The sequence below is a fragment of the Choristoneura fumiferana genome, chromosome 26 (genome assembly GCF_025370935.1).
Source record: "Choristoneura fumiferana chromosome 26, NRCan_CFum_1, whole genome shotgun sequence".
Taxonomy (NCBI): domain Eukaryota; kingdom Metazoa; phylum Arthropoda; class Insecta; order Lepidoptera; family Tortricidae; genus Choristoneura; species Choristoneura fumiferana.
The window spans coordinates 4,338,337-4,350,094 of record NC_133497.1 but is presented as its reverse complement, the minus strand read 5'-3'; the positions used below and the strand labels follow the sequence as shown (position 1 = coordinate 4,350,094).

Genomic DNA, 11,758 nt, shown 5'->3' with positions numbered 1-11,758 from the left:
TCATCGTTCATCTACCATTACCTCTCATATTTCGTATTCTAGTTTTTTTTTACCGTACAACTGCAAAACCTATTAGACACTGGAAAAATTGTCCTCCAACGGACAGAGCCATATTTGAAAAAACAAGACAAGATATACGCAAATGAAACAAGTGCCACACATGGTTTAGATCTTAATTATACTCCATTTATTTTAGCATTTGAAACTTAACGGTAAAATTTGCACACGTTTTTAAATGAAACAACGAAACTATTTAAAATTGTGTTAACTTCTACAAATAAAAACATAATAAATACCGCTAATAAATGTACATGTCGCTATTTTTAGTACATTTGTGTTCCGAGAAACGGGTGTTACAATTTGACCGTTAATTCAAATCTTAAATTAAACGGAGTATATATATTCTCAAAAATCAAAATGTAAGTAAGCCGCAAAGGTTTTGAACATGTCATTTTATAATAATAACAGCGCTTTCTGAAAGTCATCATCGCGAGGAAATCACCGCAAGAAACTTTGCAGTACTTAAGTCCTTTTTTCCTAAACCATGTAATTGAGCCAATCAACTTTTTAGTGTTGCTGATACACTTGCTTAAAAAAATGTTTAGCATGCTTATGAGATGAACCATGAAGGAATTGTCTTTTAAAACTGTCACAACTCCTAACTTAGTCCTAGTGGATTTGTACCCCATAAAATCATACTTGAAGTGACCCAGGAGACGTTACCATGGCAACATGCCTGCCATCATGCATGCCAGCAACACTAAAAAGTTGATTGACCCAATTATAATTTTTTAACTAAAGTTAGCAAAAAAAAGTAAATTACAATTGTACATATAAAAAATAAATTTATATGGGTTAAATAACTTAAATAGAACCTATCTAGAATTTACAGGGATGGATGGGATCTCTTAGAGCCTATCATGACAAAATTTACCTAAATAAACTATATCTAGGTACGTTCAATGCACGTATAAATGGTTCTACCGTAAAAAAAATTGGAGGTGTATAAAGTCTCAATGTCAAAATTACTTATAATTCTAAAATAACGATTTCATTCAGGTCAAGTAAAGTAACTATTAAATTTTGGGATGCCGTAGGCAAGGCTAGGACAAATAGGTTGAGATTTTGGTGAGGCTGTTTAATTTGAAAATTTGGACTTGTTAATTTTCGATTGTACTCAATTGTAATCGATATATTTAATTGAACAACCTCTTTTCACGTCAGTATCAATGCAGAAACAAAACGCATGTCAATAAGTTCAAGCAAACAAAATGCCAAAATTTTATTAATTGAATAAATATCATAATAGATTTTGGTAGTCAAATAGGTAAAAATATCAAATTTACAGTTTTAAAATTTAATTTAGTACTAAGAAAGTGCTTAGACATTTTTCGTATTTTAATTCCTCCGGCCGGGTGCTCGAACTTACCAGCCCAGTCCTGTCAGTGTCAGTCACTCAAAATACCATTTGTGAAGCATACGATTACATTACAGAATATTTTAAATTTATGTTTTATAAGTGTTTATCGCGATGGCTACGACTACAGCGTCGCTAGCGAAAAGCAAAGGACCCATAGTTGACCCTGCGCTATGCCGTTGCTGCCGTTCCATTAAGAAATGCAGACTTTTAGGCAGCGAATACGACTGGTCCGGCAAGAAGGAAGTGTACTCCGATATGTTGATGGACTGTTTTGGTTTACTCGTAAGTGTACAATTTAATGATTATCTATAATTATGGGTAGTTAATCAGAGCTAGTAGTATATAACTGCAAGAGTATAAATAAATTTACAATGGTTATGGTACAAATTTATGCAAACTTATGTTTCGTAAAGATAGACATAATAACTACAATATTGTATTAAATAACAAATATTTTCATTCAATTAGGGCAAAACCGAAAATTAGTTAATACCTTCGGTAGTACAAGAGCATGGTTGTCTAAAAATCGAAAAATGAGTTAATTTACAAAAAGTGAAACTAGGTATGTCCTTGTTCTATCGAAGGTACGGTCACGAGAGTTAATTTGGGACCCATTTCGTGAAAAAAACCTTTGAATTGTCATACAAAAAAATGAAGGATATTGAATCTTAAGTGGGCCCCAAATTAATGCTTGTGACTGTGCGGTATACACGCTCATGTAAACAAATAATAATTGTTTTAATACTAACTAGCAGGGCTGTCTCAGGTCATGCAGGAGCCATGGAGCTAGGGTTGCCATTGCCAGGTCCAAAACAAAAGCCAGACTTGGTGCTTAATTTGGCCAGACGTTTAACCCTAAAAGCCGGACATATCATAATGCACAGGCAGCTTATAGCTGATGCGTGCATATCATTGTTCACTTGTGTAATTATCTTCAAACTACTTATCTAATTCCCATTTGTTGTTGGAATGTGCTCGGAACTCAGACTTAAGGAGAAGGGTACTTGGGGGTTTGGGCCCCATGCACAATGGCCAGGTCAATTGTTGGCTCTCAGAGCAAACATCTGGCAAAGCCATTTGCATTTACCAATTTTTTTATATGTCCCTTGCGTAGGAAACGTGAGCGAGCACCCATGAGGCTGACATGATCACCTGGAGTGTTCAAAGCCTCCAAAAAAAAAAAAAAATCATATAATCATCATCATCATCATCCCAGCCTATATACGTCCCACTGCTGGGCACAGGCCTCCTCTCAGAACAAGAGGGCTAATAAATAATAATAATAATAGATAATCATAGTTTTTTTAAAGCCAGACATATTTTCGCTTACTATTTCTGGTGCACAATAAAGAGTCATTGTATTGTATTGTATTCCTTAAAACTCGGCTAGCTAAATATATCGGCCTTTTGGGGGCCACTGAGCTGAGGGACCCGGGCACGAGCCACATGTGCCTTATGGTAAAGATGGTATTTTTATCTAGACCTTTGATTCTCTACACAGCTACCAATCTCATATTTTCCCTGCTACAGCTTTCACACCTGGACGGGGACTCCAAAGACAGCTGCATCTGTGCGACATGCGTGGTCCGTCTCCGGGAAGCCGTGGCCTTCAGGCAGCAGGTGCTACAGTGCGAGGAGGTGTTCCTGCAAGCCAAGCTGGAGAATAAGGACGGTAAGGGCTCATTGAAGTAAGCAGAATTTTGGTTTATTTTTTACATATAACTGACCTTGATCGACCCCTGCAAAATGCCAAATGGCAAAAAACGGAACCCTTATGGATTCGTCATGTCTGTCTGTCTGTCTGTCCGTCCGTATGTCACAGCCACTTTTTTCCGAAACTATGAGAACTATACTGTTAAAACTTAGTAAGTAGATGTATTCTGTGAACCGCATTAAGATTTTCACACAAAAATAGAAAAAAAAAACAAATAATTTTGGGGATTCCCCATACTTAGAACTGAAACTCGAATTTGCGCTACAGACACTTGTAAAATGTGTGTGGGAGACAAAATTCAGACTTCTATCTGTCAAAACAAAAGATTAATGAGATTTTGAATTTTATGTGTTTCATTGTTGGACACGACCCTATACAAGTTATAAGTTCGACGCCGATATCTGTCCGTCTATGGCATCGTATCTGAAACGGATGGACCGATTTAGATGCGGTTTTTTTGCGTGAAAGCGAGTTTCCTTACGGTGGTTCTGTTACGGTAACTCGAACCGGTGCGGGGCGTAGCGTGGCCATTCTGTACGTTAGTACTATTATATATTCTGTGGCTTAAGTCGATTTAAGACGTGAGTTATCCAGTACATACTATATCATATTTTTATATGAGCGAGTCTCACGGTAGTTTCATGTTCAAAATAGTCCTCCCCCGTTATGTTTAACTGGATTATATATTTATTACAGATGCACCTTTGGAAATGGACACAAAAGTGAAAGTGGAGCCGATTTGTGAGGACTCTGATGCTTCGATGGGTGACCGAGACGACATGGATTATGGTAAACACATTTTCAGGGCTCCGTACCCAAACGGTAAATACGGAAACCGTGTTACTAAGACTTCGATGTCAGTCCGTCCATCTGTCACCAGGCTGCGCTGTAGGTATGTCATGAACCATGATAACTAGACAGTTGAAATTTTTACAGATTATGTATAAATGTGGCCGCTATAGCAACAAATACTAAAAACAGATAAAATAAACATTTAAGGGGGGCTCCCATACAGCAGACGTGAGTCCGACTCGCACTTGGCCGGTTTTTAAAATTCTATGGTTGGTCAATTAAATTTTTAGTGTAGCTATTTGCCATGGTAATGTCTCCTGAGTTACTTATAAAAAGTATGATTTTATGGGGTACAAATCCACTAAAAGTTAGGATTTCTAACAGTTTTAAGGCAATTCCTTCATGACTGATAGAAATAGAAATAGAAATAATATTTATTCACTTGAACAGCGGTTACAGAGATGTTCGGTTGGTACACATAAAAATGAGTAGAATGTTCAGCACTCTCGCCGGCATCACCAGCATGTGAATATAAAAGTTGCAATTTAATCTTCTCAGCATGCAGCATACATCGCAAAAAAAATCTAAGAATGTGTATGTGTATCACTCATGTCTCCTGAGTTACGGGACTATATCATGCACTTAAAAGTTGATTGACATAAATAAAAATAAATTAAAGAAATGCGTGTTCGCACATCACCATAGAACGGCTATAACTATGTGGTTCTCATTAATTTTCTATTTATTTTATACAATACACAAATCCTATTGCCTACCTTGTAATTTTCTCTCCCATTACTATATGGCAACTTAGTAAAATCCTGGAATTTCAATTCAACTGTTGTTCTAGTAATACACACGTGCGAAACCGCTGGTAAACACTAGTATTAAATACAATACAATTATTCTTTACTAGCTGTTGCCCGCTACTCCGTCCGTGTAGAATGTTTATCGCTATCCCGCGGGAACTGCAATTTTCTTGGATAATAACTATCTTATATCCTTCCCCGGAACTCAAATTATCTGTATACCGAGTTTCATCTTAATCGGTTCAGCGGCTTAGACGTGAAGAGGTAACAAACAAACAGAAAAACTTTCGCATTTATAATATTAGCGGGATCAAACACCACAAGTAAGTATTGTATTTATTACAGAGCCAGCGTGCAAGGTGGAGGTTAAACCCAAGCAAGAGCAGACGAGCGAGCGACCGCGACGGAAGGTGCGCCAGAAAGAGACGAAGCGAGAGCTGTTCGACAAAGCGTTGGCGCTACAGGACAAACTTGAACAGATGCTCGACAACGCTGGTAAAGGGCCACTTTATGTATGTTATTCTATCCCGTAACCCAGGAGACATTAGTGATACACTTTGTTAGAAAAATGTTTGCAATGTATACTATTAGCATGCTTAAATGATGGGCCATGAAGAAATTGCCTTAAAACTCACAACTAACTTTTAGTGGATTTGTACCCTATACAATTATACTTTTAATAAGTAACTCAGGAGATGTTACTATGGCAACAAGCTACATAACAGAATAGATAATAGTACAATTACACTAAAAAGTTGAATTGAACTATGGCCTCTCACGCAGAGGATCGTGCACGGGTCGAATCAGGGCTCTCATACATTTAAGAAGTGACCCAGGGGACGTTTCCGTGGCAATCTGATACACTAAAAAGTTGATTAACCTATTTTAAAAAATAGTTTGTTTCTTACAGTATCACCGCCGCCTAAGAAGAAGCCGAAAATCAAAAAAGACACGTTGGACCACGACCAAATGGTGTACACGAACACACTCACAATCGTCCTCAACTCTTACGTCTGCCCGTTCCACAACCGAATCAGCAACTACTACTGCTATTACTGCAAAGACCAATTCACAAATCCCAACGAATTAAGAGAGCACACACTCACCCACGAACCGAAAGAAATGTTCGAAAGCATGACTGAGAATAAAAAGATACCCAAAATAGATATAACTAGAATCGACTGTCGATTATGCAGCGAGAAGATTGAAAACCTAAACGATTTCAAACGACATGTTGCAAGCGTTCATGAGAAAGTTATATATCCGGTTGAGAATGAATTCTTAAAGTTCAAATTGACTTTGGACAGCATAAAGTGTACGGAGTGTGACAAGAGTTTTCCTTACTTCGATAGTTTAAAGAAACATATGATAGAACACTTCGGTACTTTTATATGTGATCAGTGTGGTGCTTGCTTTTTAGAACAAAATTCCCTACGTACTCATATAAAGTCTCATAGCAAGGTCGAAGCCAATTTTCCATGCGATATATGTGGTAAAAATTTGAAATCTAAGTATTCCAGATACTTGCATGTTGCTACGGTGCATGAGAAGAAACCAACGGTGAACTGTTATAAGTGTGAAGCCTGTTTCTTGTCGTATGCGTTGAGGAATCGTCATTTGATAGAAGTGCATGGTGATAAAAGGACTTTTCCATGTAAATTGTGCGATAAAGTGTACAATAGGAGGAAAACTTTGATGGAGCATAACAGAAGGAATCACTTGAAGGTATGTAATCTTCTAACAACCTAAAGGCTCAGTTTCATTGGTCCATAGAGCCCGCACGCGGGGTACGGTAGATTTCCGTAATGATAAAGGTAAATATCGTGGGGAAACCTACACAAACTTGTGAAGCAATTCAATGGTGTGTGCAAGGCTTCAAACCGGTACCAGTAATATCGGTATTTCAACTGATATGTGGAAGCAGTGCTTGAATCATAAACCGGTATAATATAGGTGATTCGGAAGATATGAGCAGGACCGACCCTGTCAGATTCAGTAAGTTAATGCTACTAGATTATACCAGAATTACTGAGATAAACGTGATTTCTTTTCAAATGTTAGAAATAACAAGTATTTAGTTATTTAATTTACTACTAGCTTTTGACCGCGTCTTCGCCCTCGTGAAATTCGGTTATCGCGCGCTGTTCCCTCGGTAACTGAAAATTTTCGGGATAAAAAGTAGCCTATGTCACTCGGGTCCATAAACTATCTCTATGTCAAAAATCACTTCGATCCGTCGCTCTGTTACGGCATGAAAGACGGACAAACATACACACTATCGCATTTATAATATTCAAAGTCAAAGGAAAATTTGTAATCGATATTTTTTATCTGTATTTTTACATAAAAATAAAAATAAAAAAAACATAAAATTAACTAAAACGGGCTTCCTCATCCAAAGGCAGCGCAGCGCGGGGCATTGTGCCTAAGACGCTAGCGGCGTTGCCTCGTTGCACTGCGAGGCTGTCTTTGGGCGAAGAAAAAGCCTGCTCTTTGGTCGCCAGATATGCCGATTAGTTTGTCCGACACCAAATTTTTACTTTTACGGTGACCCGTAAACCGAAATTGCAAATACAAACTGAAATATAGATGCACAGAAAAAACAAAAATAAGACCATCACTGGGAATCGAACCCAGGTCCTCGTAATCTACCGCGTGCTAACCCGCTACAACCACTGATGTCAACGGTAACCGACACGAATTCCCTATGCACTCATATCTCAGCTTGTGTTTTCTTACTTATCACTTAAAATTTAAATTATAAAATATAGTATAGGATAGTACGGTTCACTATCAGAAAAGAGCTCTGACAGCTGACGTAGATTGCCTATAAAACAATATAAACTATACACATACAAAATAGTACTGATATTAAAATTAAAAAAAGGTTTGGTATATTATTTTTCAAGTTTGAAGTGAAGTGGTTTTTTTATAACTGTCAGCTCTTCCTATAATAACCGAACTATAAGTGTATGGCCATTCTGCAACTAAAAGTGTGAGGGCTTTACTTAAAAAGGTCAATCAACTTTTTAGTGTTGTTTAGCTGTGCCGTTACGCAGGAACATCGCGTGGATACATTTGCATAGAAAATTGTTAGCAACGTATAATATTAGCATGCTTGGAAGGAATTGCCTTAAAACTGTCACAACTAACTTTTAGTGGATTTGTACCCCATGAAATCATACTTTTAATAAGTGACCCAGGAGACGTTACAATGGCAACCAGCTACACTAAAAATATTATGATGGTGAACGATCGATCAATTACTGAGGGTGTATGGTTGGAGTTTAAAGTCCTGGGTGTGTGTGTGTGAAGTTCACAATTCGCACTGCGCCCGCGAGAGATCGAAGCGGCCCTCTCATTCTGAGAGGAGGCCTGTGCCCAGCAGTAAGATATAGGCCGTGATGTAATTTGGAAACATTTAAATCAATCAATAGATAAATGAATGATTTATTGAATGTCTTCTGTGTTAGTGAATAAATCTTTTTTTTACAGGTGTACCGGCACCAGTGCGACTTGTGTGAGCAAAGGTTCTATCTGCCGTCACGGCTCAAGGAGCACATGGCTACTCATACCGGGGAAAGAAACTACCGTTGCGAGTTCTGTGACAAGTGCTATCCCAGGTCAGTGTGACCAGGTCACTTTGTTAAGTAGTAAGTGCAGATGACTTCAAGTGTAAAAGTGACCAGTAATAAAAACAACGTCTAAACGGTCGCGCTGTTAAGTGACGCCATTTTCGAGATGCATTAGACTTTACTAGCGCCATCTAGTCACTAAAAATCTCATTACACAGGGTGATCAATCCAAATGGGTCGATAAGGAGAAAAACTAACCTAACCATCGAAAAGTTGAAAAACCCCTGAAAAACGGCTGAACCTATTTTGATAAAACATATCTAAGAACCATCGCTAGAAAACCTGCTTTCAAATAAAAACAAACTGCATTCAGATCGGTCCACTCGTTTAAGAGCTAAGGTGCCACAGACAGACACACATAGCAGTTAAACTTATAACACTCCTCTTTTTGCGTGGGGGGTTGAAAAATAATGCCATTTTTATTAAATCTAAAATCGACGCCATGGTTCCTAAGAACATATTTCGCTATCTCTTATAGTTACTAACTTCTCCATACTGATCCATTTGGATTGATCACCCTGTATGCACCAAAGTCCTAACATGTTTTAACTCTACAGACTGCAATCGCTGCAAGAGCACGTCCGCTCCCACAGTAGCGAGCGTCGCTACAAGTGCGAAGTATGCAACGCGGGGTTCACGCAGAGCGGGAGTCTGAAGACCCACGCCAGGACCCACCACGGGTTCACGGCTAACTACGCGTAGGACCCTCGCCTTAGGCTCGGACACTCTTACATCAGCGACGCAGAGCGGTAGTTTAAAGACCCACGCTAGGACCCACCACGGGTTCACGGCTAACTACGCGTAGGGCCCTCGCCTTAGGCTCGGACACTCTTACATCAGCGACGCAGAGCGGTAGTTTAAAGACCCACGCCAGGACCCACCACGGTTTCACGCTAACTACGCGTAGGGCCCTCGCCTTAGCTCGTGCACTCATACATAGCGACGCAGAGCGTAGTTTAAAGACCCACGCCAGGACCCACCACGGGTTCACGGCTAACTACGCGTAGGACCCTGGCCTTAGGCTCGGACACTCATACATCAGCGACGCAGAGCGGTAGTTTACCTAAGGACCCATGCCAGGTCTCACCACGGGTTTACGACTACCCATAGGACTCCCGTCTTAGGCCTCTAGGCCTAGCACTGTCGCGTAACAATTCCAGTAGGAAAACATTAGGTACGGTTAGGACTTTAATTCATGAGTCACCATTGGAACCATTTCACAGTAAACGTCATAGAGAGGCATCGCATTAATAACAAGGAAAATAGTAATGACTTTTTCTTTAAAAAGGTTCCACGGTGGCTCACTCATGAATTAACCGTGACCGTACTATATTGTCATATAAAAATCACCTTGAATTGGCATTTTTACTTTTGAATTATTGTTTTATTTTAACATTTAGAAATTCGATGACGATCCCTCGTGGTAAAATGTAGTGGCTTTTTTGTTTTATATTGTACTTTAGTTCTGACGATCTCTAGCGAAGAATCAATCATCAAATTCTAGTTTTTTCTTTGAAACTTTTTTTTTAAGAAATTTATATTATTTGATGGATAGCGTCGTAGTTTAATCTAGTACTGCCACATTAATGCCTATTTCATACATTTGATCTGTCCATACACCAGCATTATTTTATATTTTATCTGTGGTGAAGTGGTACTGTCAAGAATGACACTTACTGCCACTGTCAGTGTCGTATGTCAGATTGCAGGTCCAAATTATACCTAATGCACGCGTAAGTTGTTTAGAATTCTAATCTCCACAGAATAAAGTACAACTTGGACCGTCTACGTCATAGTTTTAAGTCAAATGAAGGTCTTTGTTTATTTATTATGTAATGAATTATTTAAATTACATTAAAATTAAATAACTACAGGAAACTATTTAAATTTAAAAAGCATTAATCTCGAAATGATTTTCGATTTAGGTACAGTACTATACACTGTGAAAAAATAGACAACCCTTTGTATAGTTAGAAAAATAACCCGGTGACCTGGGGCTATTGTAGCTGGGGGCATATTGTATCTGAGCCGTCTGATGGCGTCCTTACGGCGCCATGTTCTTCTCGGCCATTTTACGTTGTGTTCGCCAAACACAACACACATGAACATGGCGAACATGGCGTCGTAAGAACGCCATCAGACGGCTCAGATACAATATCCCCCCAACTACAACAGCCCTGGGTCACGTTATATGATTTTCCAGCCATAAGTGCGCCTCAGACCTTTAGCTCGTATGCCATGTATATTTCTCACATTATTGGTTCTATAGGTCCTGTTTACAATACTATTTATTTTTACAATTTGCTTTGACTGATCCAATAAATTTTAGTATTTATTTTGTTTTATTATTTTTGATTGTAATCAAAATTGACCTAATTGGTAATAGATTGTATAGTACAATAAGCGAAATGTTAATAAATGTATTAAATAAATCTACTTATTGTTTCTTTTTAAATTCGATAATTACAGCTGTGTTGTACAATCGAACCATTTGATTACTGACCCACCGTAGAACGTACCTACTCACAGTATGAGATGACACCCTACTTCCTACTTTATATTATAAATGCGAAAGTTTGTGTGTGTGACTGTGTATGTTTGTTACTTCTTCATGCTAAAACAGCTGGACGCATTTGGTTGAAATTTGGTATGAAGGTCGGTCCACGGGACAGGGATAAAATCTTGAAATTTCAACCACTGGGCTTGGAGTCATGAAATTTGGTATGTAGGCAGCTGGACGTCTGGAATAACATATAGGCTACTTTTTATCCCGCTATTCCCAAGGGACAGGGATAAAATCTTGAAATTTCAACCACGCTGGACTTCTTGAAATTTTGGACAGTTATTCTTAACCCTTAATAAGGTAGAGGCGATTTAGCGACCACTTGCATTGAGTTGGAAACTGAACCTTATTCATTTCATAATACGTCACAATTTCCATTGTAATTTATGAAAATACGACTATCCTTTGTCAGGTATGTAATCGATAGCTGCTTTTGATTCTGTGGTAGTATGCTCCAGTAAATGGGGCCTTATTAAGGGTTAACACAACCTCAATGAAGACCACGATATACATTTTGGCAATTCCCAGGGGAATTTTGTAAGATCCCGGAATTTCACTTGTAACTACCAAATCGAATAGTTAACTCGTGCGAAGCCGCGGGTAAATTCTAGTAATAATAATAATAATAATAATAAATAATAATAAATTTCTTTATTTAGGTTTTATAATAAACCAACCGAGCGCTTTAGCATCATGGACTCCCCTGCTATAAGGCTTCGTGACTAACACACGGTGAAATTAATATAATCAGCTTTATTTTTACATTATACGTAATAAATTATTTTGAACATGAAACTACCGTGAGACTCACTCATATTAAATATA

At 38.4% G+C, this 11,758-nt stretch overlaps 1 protein-coding gene across 2 annotated transcripts; it reads left to right on the top strand.

Moving 5' to 3' along the window:
• Positions 1–1,439: 1,439 nt before the first annotated feature.
• Positions 1,440–9,257, top strand: LOC141443163 (uncharacterized). 2 transcript variants are annotated; one of them, XM_074108373.1, is made up of 7 exons: positions 1,440–1,702; positions 2,951–3,092; positions 3,831–3,923; positions 5,081–5,230; positions 5,646–6,460; positions 8,231–8,358; positions 8,928–9,257. In XM_074108373.1, the coding sequence occupies exons 1-7, from the start codon at positions 1,532–1,534 to the stop codon at positions 9,070–9,072; spliced, it is 1,644 nt and encodes a 547-aa protein (XP_073964474.1). In that variant the 5' UTR covers positions 1,440–1,531; the 3' UTR covers positions 9,073–9,257. The 2 variants fall into 2 exon arrangements, with proteins under 2 accessions (XP_073964474.1, XP_073964475.1); XM_074108374.1 differs by lacking the exon at positions 5,081–5,230.
• Positions 9,258–11,758: the final 2,501 nt, after the last annotated feature.

Bases quoted from the DNA above. Each gene is read 5' to 3' on its own strand.
- LOC141443163 (XM_074108373.1), top strand. From the start codon at position 1,532: ATGGCTACGACTACAGCGTCGCTAGCGAAAAGCAAAGGACCCATAGTT. The intron at 1,703-2,950 runs GTAAGTGTACAA...TCCCTGCTACAG, and splicing joins TGGACTGTTTTGGTTTACTC to CTTTCACACCTGGACGGGGA. The intron at 6,461-8,230 runs GTATGTAATCTT...TTTTTTTTACAG, and splicing joins ACAGAAGGAATCACTTGAAG to GTGTACCGGCACCAGTGCGA.